At 44.8% G+C, this 18,551-nt stretch overlaps 1 protein-coding gene across 1 annotated transcript in view; it reads right to left on the bottom strand.

Moving 5' to 3' along the window:
* LOC130360974 (kyphoscoliosis peptidase-like) overlaps window positions 1-18,551 on the bottom strand; it is a 60,681-nt gene that overhangs the window by 6,045 nt on the left and 36,085 nt on the right. Inside the window, exons 9-11 of the mRNA XM_056563534.1 lie at window positions 7,172-7,277; window positions 3,153-3,270; window positions 872-1,060 (exon numbers count right to left, since the gene is read on the bottom strand). Of these exons, the coding sequence (XP_056419509.1) occupies window positions 872-1,060; window positions 3,153-3,270; window positions 7,172-7,277 (413 nt within the window). The remainder of the gene's footprint in view (window positions 1-871; window positions 1,061-3,152; window positions 3,271-7,171; window positions 7,278-18,551) is intronic.

Here is an 18,551-nt window from a genome sequence, read left to right on the forward strand (position 1 = left end):
AAGATAAATAAAGCTGCCCGAAACAAAAGCCTGGTGCAATTTCCAAACAGCCTTAGCCACTGTAATAAGTTTGGCGCATTTTTACAATGTCTAGTAATAAATACACTGCCTATAAACTAGGTAGTGTAAATATATAATCCACTCATACAGAGACATACACATCGTTGTATCAGTTTCTATATAAAGCTAACAGAAATGACATACAGCCTTATGATAGACCTCATCTCTCCCTGAAGGAATGTTACTATAGGTGAATAATTCTATAACATAACACTGCAAAATGCATCATATGATGACATACAGGGTGCCTAGGGGTCCCCAAGCTACAGGACCTATTAAAGGGGTACTCCGGTGAAAAACTTTTTTTTTTTTTTAATCAACTGGTGCCAGAAAGTTAAACAGATTTGTAAATGACTTCTATTAAAAAATCTTAATCCTTCCTGTACTTATTAGCTGCTGAATACTACAGTGGAAATTCTTTACCGTTTGAAACACAGAGCTGTCTGCTGACATCATGAGCACAGTGCTCTCTGCTGACATCTCTGTCCATTTTAGGAACTGCCCAAAGTAAAAGGAAATCCCCATAGCAAACATATGCTGTTCTGGACAGTTCCTAAAATGGACAGAGATGTTAGCAGAGAGCACTGTGGTCATGATGTCAGCAGAGAGCTCTGTGTTTCAAAAAGAAAAGAATTTCCGCTGTAGTATTCAGCAGCTAATAAGTACAGGAAGGATTAAGATTTTTTAATAGAAGTAATTTACAAATCTGTTTAACTTTCTGGCACCAGTTGATTAAATAAAAAAAAAAAGGTTTTCACCGGAGTACCCCTTTAACCTGGGATATCTGAACAGTGAATCATGCATTACTTACTGGAAAATAAACTTGCTTATGTTTTCATCCACTTGACCAGCTCCCCATGTGCTGTCCAGCAGGTGCCAACGTCCTTCCAAAAATACCATGTTCCACGTGTGGTCTGAGTCCCCGGATACTGACTGCCCAGGCTTGAATGATGCCCCCTTGCTGTAGCCACTAACTGACTGGCAGAGTACACCAGCAAGTCTAATGGAGGGATAAGTTTCACTCAAAGTAGTACCATATAGTAATAAATACAATTTGTACTTCCTTGTTATGGCTTCTGTTACTAGGTACATACATTAAAACAACACTAATTGGCCCTAGGGCCACAAACACTCCTAATACTGTAAGAACCCCTCCCAATAAAAAGGCAACTTTTATTTACAATGGTAAAAATACCAATAAGTGAATATGTATAGATTATAACATTAAAAATAAATGTGCAATAAAAACACTTCAATATACACCAGCACTAGAAGCGAAATGTTATTTGTAATACGTGGGTACCATTATAGCCCATATAGAGTTATACTATTTGGCAGCTGCAAACTAACTACTGTATATTTACTTATGTATATGAGCAGTCATTAGGAACACCAATTTTATTTTTGCTTTTTTCGTTTTTTCCTCCTCGCCTTCTAAAATCAATAACTCTTTTATATGTCCATCCACAGACCCATATAAGGGCTTGTTTTTTGCGTGACCAATTGTACTTTGTAATGAAACCTCTCATTTTACCATAAAATGTACGGCGAACCAAAAAAATTATTTTTTTAGGGCGGAAATTCAAATGAAAACCACAATTTTGCACATTTTGGAGGGTTCCGTTTTCACACCATACACTTTACGGTAAAAAATAAATGTGTTCTTTATTCTGTGGGTCAATACGATCAAAATGATACCCATGGCTAGATACTTTTATATTTTTGTACTGCTTAAAAAAAAAAAAAACTTTTTATACAAAATCAGTAATCTAAAATCACCCTATTTTGACCACCTATAACGTTTTCATTTTTTGCGCTGTCATCTGTACTTTTTATCAATACCACATTTGCTATGTAAAAATTTTAGATAATTTTTTATGATTTTTTTTTTATAAAATGCGACTAAAAAGCAGCAGTTTTGGATTTTTTTTTGGGACGTTTACGTCGTTCACCGTACGGGATCATTAACATTATATTTTGAAAGTTTGGACATTTGCACACAGGGTGATACCAAATATGTTTATGAAAAAAATATTTACGCTGTTGGGGGTAAAATGGGAAAAACTGACAATTTTCATTTTTATTGGGGGAGGGGATTTTTCACTTTTTTTTAACTTTTTTTTTTTACATTTTTCAACTTATTTTTTACACTCTTTTTGTCCCCATAGGGGACTATCTATAGCAATCATTTGATTGCTAATTCTGTTCAGTGCTATGCATAGGACATAGCACTGATCATTGTTATCGGTGATCTTCTGTTCTCGTCTACTTGATTTCAGACCAGAGCAGGAGACGCCGGGAGACGGATGGAGGCAGATGAGGGGACCTCCGTCCACCGTACAGATGATCGGATCCCCGTGGCAGCGCTGCGGGCGATCCGATCATATATTTTAACATGCACACTGCCGCAGATGCCGTGATCTGTACTGATCACGGCATCTGAGGGGTTAATGGCGGACATCCGCATGGTCGCGGATGTCAGCCATTGCCGGCGGGTCCCTGGCTGGTGCTAGCAGCCGGAACCTGCTGTGTATGACACGAGCACCGCTCCGATGCTCGCGGTAATACACAGGACGTAAATGTACGTCCTGGTGTGCTAAGTACCGCCGCACCAGGACATACATTTACGTCCGTGGTCGTTAAGGGGCTAAATACATGTGAAATATATGTGTCCTACAATGAAAGAAACTACTATCTGTTAACCTGAAAAGGACTGCAGAATCAGACAACATAGGGCTTGTTTGTAGTCTGTTGCCATGGAGACATAAAGGGTCTGCAGGGAAAACTGTATACACTGAATGATATATGGGGGAGATTTATCAAAACCTGTCCAGAGGAAAAGTTGCTGTGTTGCCCTTAGCAACCAATCAGATCGCTTCTTTCATTTTTGAAAAGGCCTTTGAAAAATGAAAGAAGAAATCTGATTGGTTGCTATGGGCAACACAGCAACTTTTCCTCTGGACAGGTTTTGATAAATCTCCCCCATAGTGATTTTGTTTTGTCTTTTTACGCTATTTGTTAGACAGACATAAATCCTAGGATATATAGAGATTGCTTTGGTAATATGACTGATGCATTATAATAAACATCACCTGCACATGTGCTCAAAGAGCGAGCTGTATCCTGTACAAACACCTTTCTTGTTCCTAAAGACATCTTCTGGGTCAGAGGATACCAGTCCTTTATTCTTTAACCCTGCTGTGTCGTACTCTGAGATAATGAGAAAGGAATAAAATACTCTTTAATATGTAACTTACATGGGTAATTCTATTATTAATGCTCATTTCTGCTGTACATTGATCTTATAATCCTTAAAATATCTTCATTTTGGGGAGGCTTAGGGTGCCCCGATTTAAAGAGGTATTACTACGCCGCTCTGCTTGACCAGCTGAAGGCCTGGTGGACCGGAGATCTTTCAAAATCCTGGGTAGAAATAGAAAGCTCATTCACACCTTCGGGTTCACTTTTCCTGGAGATGTGGGCTTCACGGTTAACCGGTAGAATATTATCCAAGTATATCTCCCACTATGAAAGCTGCTTTTTCCACTTGGCTACTTCCTTTAGTAAGGAATTCTATTCTGCCACTTGCTCTTAACCCCTTAAGGACCCAGGCTTTTTCCGTTTTTTCATTTTCAATTTTTCCTCCTTAACTTTAAAAAATCATAACTCTTAAAAATTTTCACCTAAAATGATATATAATGGCTTAATTTTTGCGTCACTAATTCTACTTTGTAATGACATTAGTCATTTTACCCAAAAATCTACGGTGAAACGGGAAAAAAAATCAATGTGCGACAAAATTGATGAAAAAACACTATTTTGTAAGTTTTGGGGGCTTCTGTTTTTACGCAGTACATTTTTTGTCAAAAATGATACCTTATCTTTATTCTGTAGGTCCATACGGTTAAAATGATACCCTACTTGTATACGTTTGAATTTGTATCACTTCCGAAAAAAAATCATGAATACATGCAGGAAAATGTATACGTTTAAAATGGTCATCTTTTGACCACTATAACTTTTTTATTTTTCTGTGTTCAGGGCGCTTTGAGGACTCATTTTTTGCGCTGTCATCTGAAGTTTTTAGCGGTAACATTTTTGTTCTGATCAGACTTTTTGATCACTTTTTATTCACTTTTTTGTGGTATAAAAAGTGATCAAAAATGCGCTATTTTGGACTTTGGAATTTTTTTGCGCGTACATCATTGAACGAGCGGTTTAAAAAATGGTATATTTTTATAATTCGGACATTTCCGCACGCGACGATACCACATATGTTTATTTTTATTATTATTTACATAATGTTTTTTTTATTTTTGGAAATGTCGGGTGATTCAAACTTTTATTAGGGGAAGGGATAATTGAAAGGGTTAATGATTTTTTTACACTTTTCTTATGCAATATTATAGCTCCTATAGGGGGCTATAACATTGCATTAACTGATCTTTTACACTGATTGATCCATCTCCATAGGAATGGATCAATCAGTGTTTTCGGCGATTGAATGCTCAAGCCTGGATCTCAGGCTTGAAGCATTCATTCGGCGATCGGACAGCACAGGAGAAGGTAAGAAGACCTCCTCCTGTGCTACAGCTGTTCGGGATGCCGCGATTATACCGCGGCGTTCCCGAACAGCTCCCTGAGCTAACCGGCACATTTTACTTTCGTTTTTAGCCGCGCGGCTCAGCTTTGAGAGCGCGGCTAAAGGGTTAATAGCGCGCGGCACAGCGATCAGTGCCGCGCGCTATTAGAGGCGGGTCCCGGCTTCACTATGACGCCGGGCCTGCCGCGATATGATGCGGGGTCTCCGTGTGAACCCGCATTATATCGCAGGACCGGGACCCAGGACGTACTCATACGTCCTGGGTCCTTAAGAGGTTAAAGATTTACCTTTGGAGGCTGTAAAAATAGTGATTAAAGATACTAACTATAAATCATGGAAGAATAGAGGTATCCATTTATATTCGGATATTTCGAATGTTGACGGTATATTACCTTTTCAAACCATAAGGCATAAATTTTCAATCCCTAATCTAGATTTTTACAAATATTTACAGCTTAGGCACCTGTTAAATTCTACACATATTTCATACACTCGGTTAAAGTCCCCCTATGTCTTCTTTTTTGCAAATACAACCTTAACTAGGGGGGGCCTATCTAGGGCATATAAGACACTGCTCCCAGAACAGGATACCCCAACCTGGTGCACGAAATGGGAAGAAGAGCTGGGAAGGGCATTTGAGGAATCAGACTGGACTTTTGCATTTGGAATCACTTCTAAAGTGTCCCATAACATCTTACACTTGGAGACATCCAGGAAAATTCTATACAGATGGTATATGACCCCTTCAAAATTGTACCATATTGACCCCACATGCTCTAACATATGCTGGAGATGCAATAGCAGTACAGGTACCATGCTCCATATATGGTGGGAGTGCTACCCCATGAAACATTTTTGGAACAAAGAATATACATTATTAAATCAAATATTTGTGCTACTATCTCCCTTGGGGCCCAGAGGTTGCACTTCTACACTTAGGTTTTACTGAGTCCGCACCTGCAGACATCACCATAGCCATACACGTATTAACAGCAGCCAAATCCTCTATAGCAGCTAGATGGAATTCTAAAGAAATACCTGAAATTCAAAACTTAATAAACAAGATAGAATTCAATTGTAATATGGAACGTCATATAGCCTTCATAACCAATCAGAACCCAAGATTCTTCAATTTGTGGAATAAATGGCTTATCTATACCAAGACACATATACTTTAACCAGCCCTCTAATTCTCTTGCTCTAGTCTTCCTAGTTTTCTCCTTTTTTTATTTTTTTTCTCCCTTTCTTTCTTTCCCTCTTTTTCTCTTTTCTCTCTCCCTCTTCTCTTCTCTATTTTCCTCTTGCAATGTCTAACCTAGTTAATTGTAACAATGTATAAAGTTTTATGTAAATTGAAATTTGAAAATAAAAAGTAAAAAAAAAAAATCTTCATTTTAGTTTTGAAGAGCTTCAGTATCTAGCTCCACCGCCACTAAAAGTACAACAATGCAGGTACTTCACATTGTCCCCTATACATTAGTAATGTGCAGCTGGCTGCAGTTTTCCTCTACAAAGTCAGATGGTCTTGTCAGAAGGCTGGGTTCCCATTACGTTTTCCCCCATACGGGAGCGCATACGGCAGGGGAGAGCTAAAAACTTGCGCTCCTGTATGCCTTTCTATGCGCTCCCGTATGTAATTCATTTCAATGAGCCGGCCGGAGTGAAACGTTTGGTCCAGTCGGCTCATTTTTGCCCCTTATGTGCTTTTCCCCCGCACCTAAAACTGTGGTCGACCACGGTTTTAGGTCCGGTTGTAAAAGCGCAGACGGGGCAAAAATGAGCCGACCGGACCGAATGTTTCACTGCGGTCGGCTCATTGAAATGGAATTACATGTACAGTTTCCTGTGCATATTTAATGCTGAAGATTTTACAGGGGTACTCCACTGCTCATTGTTTGGAACAAACTGTTCTGAACGCTGGAGCCGGCGCCGAGAGCTTGTGACGTCATAGCTCCGCCTCATCATGATCTCTCGCCCCACCCCCTCAATGCAAGTCTCGTCACGCCCCCAGTCGTCACGCCCCTCCCATAGACTTGCATTGAGGGCGTGACTTCATGAGGGGCAGGGCTATGACATCACAAGCTCCCGGTGCCAGCTCCTGTGGAGTACCCCTTTAAGCTGCAGATTTCAATGTAAACTAATTGATTCAATACACAACACAACCAGACACACCTCTGCTGTTCTATTGCTCACTAGATTTTCTGCCCAGCATGTGAAACACAATCCTCTCTGAGACAGGGTGGAAGAGGGTAGAGCCAGGAAGCCGTGTAGACAAGGCATGTGATGTGTAATCTCTTGTAAATCAGAAAGGGGGCTAGATGATGGGGCTTTTTGGTAAATATGCTAGACACTTTTCTCTTACGTTCACCAACTTTTTTAGGCACTTTCTAAAATGTGTCTAAAAACCATAAAAAGTACAGCATGTAGATTTGTTTTCTGGTGAGTTTAAGGCCAAATTCTAGTGCATTCTTCTCCACTTATGTACTAACAATTAGACTGTATTCATACCTATATGATGACAAATCCACATCCAGATAACTCTTGTCTTCTCCAAGTCTGTGTTAGTGTCACATGTAAGTTCTCTTACTAACTGTTCCAGTGTCGTACCAGTCACCTGTAAGAGGGGGGAGCATCATCATTTAGACTGTTGGTCTATAACTTATACAGACCTCCCTATAAAAAAATCTCCTGACATATGTCTAGATGTATGCAACCGTATGACATTCTTCACCTCATTCAGGTGCTGTTCAATTAGCATTTTAATCGGATATTAAAGGGTTTTCCATGAGATATAGCCATAACATGTCGATATGATTGGTGATGAGTGTCTGGTTGGTCGGGTCCAACTGCTAGGACATCAAGTGATCACGAAAACAAAGGTTCTGTTTCCCCTGGTTTGAATATAATGGTGGTTAGACATGTGCACTGCCATGCAATTCATCTCAAGAGACCTGATAAAAATATGGCAGACACTGTACTTCACTGTCTTTGTTTTGCATGTCTAACCGCTTCTTTTAACCAAGTGGACACGGGACCCCTGTTCTCACGGGTGGGGATCTCAGGAGTACTGACCATACTGATCAGAAACCCATAACTTTTTCTGCAAATACATGATAATGCAGGTTGCCATGGGTAATATGTAGAGACACGTTAAGGTCTGATATTTACTCTCTCATATGGTACATAGCTATGAATATTTATTTGTATTATAGTACTTTTTTCATATTTTAAACAGTATGTACTGCTAAATAACCAAACCAGGTTAAAATCCATGAAAAGCTGAAATATGTACTGGTCTCGGCAGTGATGGCCTGCACAGCCAATCACTGACCAGTGATTGCGCCATCTGAGTTGGCTGTCACTGCAGAGACTATGACGTCTCTGAAGATGGGGGCTGGAGCACTGGAAGGTAAGAGATGGGCCCTGTTCTGGAGATCACGGGGGGTCCGACCGTTGGGAGACCTGTGGATAGGGGATAAGTTTGTAATACCCGGACAACCCTTTTAAAGGGGTACTCTGCCGAAAAACATCTTGTCCCCTATCCAAAGAATAGGGGATAAGATGCCGGATTTCTGCTGGATGACTGGCGACTACAGCCACCATGCCCCTCCATTCATGTCTAAGCGAGGAGGCGTGATGGCTATGCACTAGCCGTCATGCCCCCTCCCATAGACGTGAATGGGGGTGTGGCGTGACATCACGAACGCTGAAGCTCCAAGCTTCCATGATCTGGGCACCGCCACTGCTGGCCCAGTGATTACGGGGCTCCCCAGTGGCCCCTTTGGATAGGGGATAAGATATTTTTTTGGCAGAGTACCCCATTAAAAGGGGTACTCCAGTGGAAAACTATTTTTTTTTTAAATCAACTGGTGCTAGAAAGTTAAACAGTTTTGTAAATGACTTCTATTTTAAAATCTTAATTCTTCCAGTACTTATCACCTGCTGTATGCTCCATAGGAATTTGTATTTCTTTCTGGAATTATTTTCTGTCTGACCACAGTGCTCTCTGCTAACACCTCTGTCTATATAAAGAACTGTCCAGAGCAGGAACAAATCCCCATAACAAATCTCTCCTGCTCTGGACAGTTCCTGATATGGACAGAGGTGTCAGCAGGGAGCACTGTGGTCAGACAGAAAAGACCTCCAGAAAGAAATACAACTTCCTCTGTAGTATACAGCAGCTGATACGTACTGGAAGGATTAAGATTTTTTAATTGAAACAATTTACAAATCTGTTTAACTTTGTGGCACCAGTTGATTTAAAAATAAATTGTTTTCCACCAGAGTACCCCTTTAAGCTCTCTATATCAGTTTTCTAACATAGGTGTATACTTCTGCAAAAAGCCAAATTTTCTACAAAAAAAATTAGCATCTTTTTTCAATCCTGAGATCATTATGCCTTTCCTAAACAGTAAGTGAGGCTTAGCTGAAAAGGGCATGACTTTCAACAATCCAGCAGGTTTACTATAATTTACACCAGTATTTGGCACAAAATACACCTGAAACCTAGACCAGTTTGTAGCTGGCACATAAACAGCCAAAGATGCAGCAAATTTATTACGAAGCTGGTGATTCTTAATAAATTCACTGCATCCTTTTTAAGTACAATTTGCTTAAAGGAGAATTGCAATGTAAATTATGGAAGTTCCCCTGTGCACGGGCTGCAAAAACATAAAAAACAAACTTTAGCTCACCTTCCTACATTCCCCTCTTTCCTCCGGTATCGGCGTCCTGTTCCTCCGGCACTGCTGGGCTCCCTGCTTCTTAGACTCGGAACATCACACTGCAGTCAGCATATCGCCAACCGCAGCCTCGGCTGGTGATAGGCTGAGCGCACTGTCATGTAAAGAACCTTACGCTGCCTTTACTGTGATGCTTCGAGCCTAAGAAGCCAGCAGCAACGGCGGAATGGGACGCTGATATCTCCACAACGGGGGAACATAGAAAGGTGAGGTAAAGTTTTTTTTTAAATGTTTTTGCAGCCCGGGCATAGGGGGACTTTAAGATTGCTGTCACGATTCGGCTGGCAAGAGGTGGATCCTCTGTGCCAGAGAGGGATTGGCGTGGACCGTGCTAGTGGACCGGTTCTAAGTTACTACTGGTTTTCACCAGAGCCCGCCGCAAAGCGGGATGGTCTTGCAGCGGCGGTAGTAACCAGGTCGTATCCACTAGCAACGGCTCAACCTCTCTGACTGCTGAAGATAGGCGCGGTACAAGGGAGTAGGCAAGAGCAAGGTCGGACGTAGCAGAAGGTCGGGGCAGGCAGCAAGGATCGTAGTCAGGGGCAACGGCAGGAGGTCTGGAACACAGGCTAGGAAGACACAAGGAAACGCTTTCACTGGCACGATGGCAACAAGATCCAGCGAGGGAGTGCAGGGGAAGTGAGGTATACATAGGGAGTGCACAGGTGAACACACTAATTAGAACCACTGCGCCAATCAGTGGCGCAGTGGCCCTTTAAATCGCAGAGACCCGGCGCGCGCGCGCCCTAGGGAGCGGGGCCGCGCGCGCCGGGACAGGACCGACGGAGAGTGAGTCAGGTACGGGAGCCGGGGTGCGCATCGCGAGCGGGCGCCACCCGCATCGCGAATCGCATCCCGGCTGGAGCCGGTATCGCAGCGCACCCGGTCAGTGGATCCGACCGGGGCGCTGCCGTAGCGAGGGTGTTGCGAGCGCTCCGGGGAGGAGCGGGGACCCGGAGCGCTCGGCGTAACAGTACCCCCCCCCCTTGGGTCTCCCCCTCTTCTTGGAACCTGAGAACCTGAGGACCAGACTTTTATCTAGGATATTGTCCTCAGGTTCCCAGGATCTCTCTTCAGGGCCACAGCCCTCCCAGTCAACCAAAAAAAAAGTTTTTCCTCTGACCTTTTTGGAGGCCAGTATCTCCTTTACAGAAAAGATGTCAGAAGAACCGGAAACAGGAGTGGGAGAAACAAGTTTGGGAGAGAAACTGCTAGGACATCAAGTGATCACGAAAACAAAGGTTCTGTTTCCCCTGGTTTGAATATAATGGTGGTTAGACATGTGCACTGCCATGCAATTCATCTCAAGAGACCTGATAAAAATATGGCAGACACTGTACTTCACTGTCTTTGTTTTGCATGTCTAACCGCTTCTTTTAACCAAGTGGACACGGGACCCCTGTTCTCACGGGTGGGGATCTCAGGAGTACTGACCATACTGATCAGAAACCCATAACTTTTTCTGCAAATACATGATAATGCAGGTTGCCATGGGTAATATGTAGAGACACGTTAAGGTCTGATATTTACTCTCTCATATGGTACATAGCTATGAATATTTATTTGTATTATAGTACTTTTTTCATATTTTAAACAGTATGTACTGCTAAATAACCAAACCAGGTTAAAATCCATGAAAAGCTGAAATATGTACTGGTCTCGGCAGTGATGGCCTGCACAGCCAATCACTGACCAGTGATTGCGCCATCTGAGTTGGCTGTCACTGCAGAGACTATGACGTCTCTGAAGATGGGGGCTGGAGCACTGGAAGGTAAGAGATGGGCCCTGTTCTGGAGATCACGGGGGGTCCGACCGTTGGGAGACCTGTGGATAGGGGATAAGTTTGTAATACCCGGACAACCCTTTTAAAGGGGTACTCTGCCGAAAAACATCTTGTCCCCTATCCAAAGAATAGGGGATAAGATGCCGGATTTCTGCTGGATGACTGGCGACTACAGCCACCATGCCCCTCCATTCATGTCTAAGCGAGGAGGCGTGATGGCTATGCACTAGCCGTCATGCCCCCTCCCATAGACGTGAATGGGGGTGTGGCGTGACATCACGAACGCTGAAGCTCCAAGCTTCCATGATCTGGGCACCGCCACTGCTGGCCCAGTGATTACGGGGCTCCCCAGTGGCCCCTTTGGATAGGGGATAAGATATTTTTTTGGCAGAGTACCCCATTAAAAGGGGTACTCCAGTGGAAAACTATTTTTTTTTTAAATCAACTGGTGCTAGAAAGTTAAACAGTTTTGTAAATGACTTCTATTTTAAAATCTTAATTCTTCCAGTACTTATCACCTGCTGTATGCTCCATAGGAATTTGTATTTCTTTCTGGAATTATTTTCTGTCTGACCACAGTGCTCTCTGCTAACACCTCTGTCTATATAAAGAACTGTCCAGAGCAGGAACAAATCCCCATAACAAATCTCTCCTGCTCTGGACAGTTCCTGATATGGACAGAGGTGTCAGCAGGGAGCACTGTGGTCAGACAGAAAAGACCTCCAGAAAGAAATACAACTTCCTCTGTAGTATACAGCAGCTGATACGTACTGGAAGGATTAAGATTTTTTAATTGAAACAATTTACAAATCTGTTTAACTTTGTGGCACCAGTTGATTTAAAAATAAATTGTTTTCCACCAGAGTACCCCTTTAAGCTCTCTATATCAGTTTTCTAACATAGGTGTATACTTCTGCAAAAAGCCAAATTTTCTACAAAAAAAATTAGCATCTTTTTTCAATCCTGAGATCATTATGCCTTTCCTAAACAGTAAGTGAGGCTTAGCTGAAAAGGGCATGACTTTCAACAATCCAGCAGGTTTACTATAATTTACACCAGTATTTGGCACAAAATACACCTGAAACCTAGACCAGTTTGTAGCTGGCACATAAACAGCCAAAGATGCAGCAAATTTATTACGAAGCTGGTGATTCTTAATAAATTCACTGCATCCTTTTTAAGTACAATTTGCTTAAAGGAGAATTGCAATGTAAATTATGGAAGTTCCCCTGTGCACGGGCTGCAAAAACATAAAAAACAAACTTTAGCTCACCTTCCTACATTCCCCTCTTTCCTCCGGTATTGGCGTCCTGTTCCTCCGGCACTGCTGGGCTCCCTGCTTCTTAGACTCGGAACATCACACTGCAGTCAGCATATCGCCAACCGCAGCCTCGGCTGGTGATAGGCTGAGCGCACTGTCATGTAAAGAACCTTACGCTGCCTTTACTGTGATGCTTCGAGCCTAAGAAGCCAGCAGCAACGGCGGAATGGGACGCTGATATCTCCACAACGGGGGAACATAGAAAGGTGAGGTAAAGTTTTTTTTTAAATGTTTTTGCAGCCCGGGCATAGGGGGACTTTAAGATTGCTGTCACGATTCGGCTGGCAAGAGGTGGATCCTCTGTGCCAGAGAGGGATTGGCGTGGACCGTGCTAGTGGACCGGTTCTAAGTTACTACTGGTTTTCACCAGAGCCCGCCGCAAAGCGGGATGGTCTTGCAGCGGCGGTAGTAACCAGGTCGTATCCACTAGCAACGGCTCAACCTCTCTGACTGCTGAAGATAGGCGCGGTACAAGGGAGTAGGCAAGAGCAAGGTCGGACGTAGCAGAAGGTCGGGGCAGGCAGCAAGGATCGTAGTCAGGGGCAACGGCAGGAGGTCTGGAACACAGGCTAGGAAGACACAAGGAAACGCTTTCACTGGCACGATGGCAACAAGATCCAGCGAGGGAGTGCAGGGGAAGTGAGGTATACATAGGGAGTGCACAGGTGAACACACTAATTAGAACCACTGCGCCAATCAGTGGCGCAGTGGCCCTTTAAATCGCAGAGACCCGGCGCGCGCGCGCCCTAGGGAGCGGGGCCGCGCGCGCCGGGACAGGACCGACGGAGAGTGAGTCAGGTACGGGAGCCGGGGTGCGCATCGCGAGCGGGCGCCACCCGCATCGCGAATCGCATCCCGGCTGGAGCCGGTATCGCAGCGCACCCGGTCAGTGGATCCGACCGGGGCGCTGCCGTAGCGAGGGTGTTGCGAGCGCTCCGGGGAGGAGCGGGGACCCGGAGCGCTCGGCGTAACAGTACCCCCCCCCCTTGGGTCTCCCCCTCTTCTTGGAACCTGAGAACCTGAGGACCAGACTTTTATCTAGGATATTGTCCTCAGGTTCCCAGGATCTCTCTTCAGGGCCACAGCCCTCCCAGTCAACCAAAAAAAAAGTTTTTCCTCTGACCTTTTTGGAGGCCAGTATCTCCTTTACAGAAAAGATGTCAGAAGAACCGGAAACAGGAGTGGGAGAAACAAGTTTGGGAGAGAAACTGCTAGGACATCAAGTGATCACGAAAACAAAGGTTCTGTTTCCCCTGGTTTGAATATAATGGTGGTTAGACATGTGCACTGCCATGCAATTCATCTCAAGAGACCTGATAAAAATATGGCAGACACTGTACTTCACTGTCTTTGTTTTGCATGTCTAACCGCTTCTTTTAACCAAGTGGACACGGGACCCCTGTTCTCACGGGTGGGGATCTCAGGAGTACTGACCATACTGATCAGAAACCCATAACTTTTTCTGCAAATACATGATAATGCAGGTTGCCATGGGTAATATGTAGAGACACGTTAAGGTCTGATATTTACTCTCTCATATGGTACATAGCTATGAATATTTATTTGTATTATAGTACTTTTTTCATATTTTAAACAGTATGTACTGCTAAATAACCAAACCAGGTTAAAATCCATGAAAAGCTGAAATATGTACTGGTCTCGGCAGTGATGGCCTGCACAGCCAATCACTGACCAGTGATTGCGCCATCTGAGTTGGCTGTCACTGCAGAGACTATGACGTCTCTGAAGATGGGGGCTGGAGCACTGGAAGGTAAGAGATGGGCCCTGTTCTGGAGATCACGGGGGGTCCGACCGTTGGGAGACCTGTGGATAGGGGATAAGTTTGTAATACCCGGACAACCCTTTTAAAGGGGTACTCTGCCGAAAAACATCTTGTCCCCTATCCAAAGAATAGGGGATAAGATGCCGGATTTCTGCTGGATGACTGGCGACTACAGCCACCATGCCCCTCCATTCATGTCTAAGCGAGGAGGCGTGATGGCTATGCACTAGCCGTCATGCCCCCTCCCATAGACGTGAATGGGGGTGTGGCGTGACATCACGAACGCTGAAGCTCCAAGCTTCCATGATCTGGGCACCGCCACTGCTGGCCCAGTGATTACGGGGCTCCCCAGTGGCCCCTTTGGATAGGGGATAAGATATTTTTTTGGCAGAGTACCCCATTAAAAGGGGTACTCCAGTGGAAAACTATTTTTTTTTTAAATCAACTGGTGCTAGAAAGTTAAACAGTTTTGTAAATGACTTCTATTTTAAAATCTTAATTCTTCCAGTACTTATCACCTGCTGTATGCTCCATAGGAATTTGTATTTCTTTCTGGAATTATTTTCTGTCTGACCACAGTGCTCTCTGCTAACACCTCTGTCTATATAAAGAACTGTCCAGAGCAGGAACAAATCCCCATAACAAATCTCTCCTGCTCTGGACAGTTCCTGATATGGACAGAGGTGTCAGCAGGGAGCACTGTGGTCAGACAGAAAAGACCTCCAGAAAGAAATACAACTTCCTCTGTAGTATACAGCAGCTGATACGTACTGGAAGGATTAAGATTTTTTAATTGAAACAATTTACAAATCTGTTTAACTTTGTGGCACCAGTTGATTTAAAAATAAATTGTTTTCCACCAGAGTACCCCTTTAAGCTCTCTATATCAGTTTTCTAACATAGGTGTATACTTCTGCAAAAAGCCAAATTTTCTACAAAAAAAATTAGCATCTTTTTTCAATCCTGAGATCATTATGCCTTTCCTAAACAGTAAGTGAGGCTTAGCTGAAAAGGGCATGACTTTCAACAATCCAGCAGGTTTACTATAATTTACACCAGTATTTGGCACAAAATACACCTGAAACCTAGACCAGTTTGTAGCTGGCACATAAACAGCCAAAGATGCAGCAAATTTATTACGAAGCTGGTGATTCTTAATAAATTCACTGCATCCTTTTTAAGTACAATTTGCTTAAAGGAGAATTGCAATGTAAATTATGGAAGTTCCCCTGTGCACGGGCTGCAAAAACATAAAAAACAAACTTTAGCTCACCTTCCTACATTCCCCTCTTTCCTCCGGTATCGGCGTCCTGTTCCTCCGGCACTGCTGGGCTCCCTGCTTCTTAGACTCGGAACATCACACTGCAGTCAGCATATCGCCAACCGCAGCCTCGGCTGGTGATAGGCTGAGCGCACTGTCATGTAAAGAACCTTACGCTGCCTTTACTGTGATGCTTCGAGCCTAAGAAGCCAGCAGCAACGGCGGAATGGGACGCTGATATCTCCACAACGGGGGAACATAGAAAGGTGAGGTAAAGTTTTTTTTTAAATGTTTTTGCAGCCCGGGCATAGGGGGACTTTAAGATTGCTGTCACGATTCGGCTGGCAAGAGGTGGATCCTCTGTGCCAGAGAGGGATTGGCGTGGACCGTGCTAGTGGACCGGTTCTAAGTTACTACTGGTTTTCACCAGAGCCCGCCGTAAAGCGGGATGGTCTTGCAGCGGCGGTAGTAACCAGGTCGTATCCACTAGCAACGGCTCAACCTCTCTGACTGCTGAAGATAGGCGCGGTACAAGGGAGTAGGCAAGAGCAAGGTCGGACGTAGCAGAAGGTCGGGGCAGGCAGCAAGGATCGTAGTCAGGGGCAACGGCAGGAGGTCTGGAACACAGGCTAGGAAGACACAAGGAAACGCTTTCACTGGCACGATGGCAACAAGATCCAGCGAGGGAGTGCAGGGGAAGTGAGGTATACATAGGGAGTGCACAGGTGAACACACTAATTAGAACCACTGCGCCAATCAGTGGCGCAGTGGCCCTTTAAATCGCAGAGACCCGGCGCGCGCGCGCCCTAGGGAGCGGGGCCGCGCGCGCCGGGACAGGACCGACGGAGAGTGAGTCAGGTACGGGAGCCGGGGTGCGCATCGCGAGCGGGCGCCACCCGCATCGCGAATCGCATCCCGGCTGGAGCCGGTATCGCAGCGCACCCGGTCAGTGGATCCGACCGGGGCGCTGCCGTAGCGAGGGTGTTGCGAGCGCTCCGGGGAGGAGCGGGGACCCGGAGCGCTCGGCGTAACAGTACCCCCCCCCTTGGGTCTCCCCCTCTTCTTGGAACCTGAGAACCTGAGGACCAGACTTTTATCTAGGATATTGTCCTCAGGTTCCCAGGATCTCTCTTCAGGGCCACAGCCCTCCCAGTCAACCAAAAAAAAAGTTTTTCCTCTGACCTTTTTGGAGGCCAGTATCTCCTTTACAGAAAAGATGTCAGAAGAACCGGAAACAGGAGTGGGAGAAACAAGTTTGGGAGAGAAACGGTTGATGATGAGTGGTTTAAGAAGAGAGACATGAAAGGCATTAGGAATACGAAGAGAAGGAGGAAGAAGAAGTTTGTAAGAGACAGGATTAATTTGGCACAAGATTTTGAAAGGACCAAGATAGCGTGGTCCCAATTTGTAGCTGGGGACACGGAAGCGGACATATTTAGCGGAGAGCCATACCTTGTCTCCGGGAGAGAAGATGGGGGGAGCTCTTCTTTTCTTATCGGCAAACTTTTTCATGCGTGAAGAAGCCTGTAAGAGAGAATTTTGGGTCTCTTTCCATATGGTGGAAAGATCACGAGTTATTTCATCCACAGCGGGCAGGCCAGAAGGCAAGGGAGTAGGGAGGGGGGGAAGAGGGTGACGGCCGTACACCACGAAAAATGGGGATTTGGAAGAAGATTCAGAGACTCTGAAGTTGTACGAGAATTCGGCCCAAGGTAGAAGATCCGCCCAGTCATCCTGGCGGGAGGAAACAAAATGCCGTAAATAGTCACCCAGGACTTGGTTAATTCTTTCTACTTGCCCATTGGATTGAGGATGATAAGCAGAAGAAAAGTTTAATTTAATCTTGAGTTGTTTACAGAGAGCCCTCCAGAATTTTGACACGAATTGGACGCCTCTATCCGAGACGATCTGCGTAGGTAAACCGTGAAGACGAAAAATGTGTACAAAAAATTGTTTTGCCAACTGAGGTGCTGAAGGAAGACCAGGAAGAGGAATAAAATGTGCCATCTTGGAAAATCGATCAACGACCACCCAAACAACAGTGTTGCCAAGGGATGGGGGTAAGTCTGTAATAAAGTCCATACCAATCAGAGACCAAGGCTGTTCGGGGACAGGCAGAGGATGAAGGAGACCAGCAGGCTTCTGGCGAGGAGTCTTATCTCGGGCACAGACAGTGCAGGCCCGCACAAAATCAACAACATCCGTCTCCAGAGTCGGCCACCAATAAAAACGAGAGATGAGTTGCAAGGATTTTTTGATGCCCGCATGGCCTGCGAGGTGGGAGGAGTGACCCCATTTGAGGATTCCGAGGCGTTGGCGTGGAGAGACGAAGGTCTTCCCTGGAGGAGTTTGCCTGATGAAGGCTGGAGAAGTGGAGATCAGGCAGTCAGGAGGAATGATGTGTTGCGGAGAGAGCTCTACTTCCGAGGCATCCGAGGAACGAGAGAGAGCATCGGCCCTAATGTTCTTGTCGGCAGGGCGAAAATGAATTTCAAAATTAAACCGGGCAAAGAACAGAGACCACCTGGCCTGGCGAGGATTCAGCTGTTGGGCAGACTGGAGATAGGAGAGATTCTTGTGATCGGTGTAAATAATAACTGGAAATTTTGATCCCTCCAGCAGATGCCTCCATTCCTCAAGTGCTAATTTAATGGCCAGTAACTCTCGATCCCCGATGGAGTAGTTCCTCTCCGCCGGAGAGAAGGTCCTAGAAAAAAACCCACAAGTAACAGCATGCCCGGAAGAATTTTTTTGTAGAAGGACCGCTCCAGCTCCCACTGAGGAGGCATCAACCTCCAATAGGAAGGGTTTAGATGGGTCAGGTCTGGAGAGCACGGGGGCAGAAGAAAAGGCAGACTTGAGCCGTTTAAAAGCGTCTTCCGCTTGAGGAGGCCATGACTTGGGATTGGCATTCTTCTTGGTTAAAGCCACGATAGGAGCCACAATGGTGGAAAAATGTGGAATAAATTGTCTGTAATAATTGGCGAACCCCAAAAAA

Source organism: Hyla sarda, chromosome 3 (assembly GCF_029499605.1).
Source record: "Hyla sarda isolate aHylSar1 chromosome 3, aHylSar1.hap1, whole genome shotgun sequence".
In the NCBI taxonomy this organism is placed as follows: Eukaryota; Metazoa; Chordata; class Amphibia; order Anura; family Hylidae; genus Hyla; species Hyla sarda.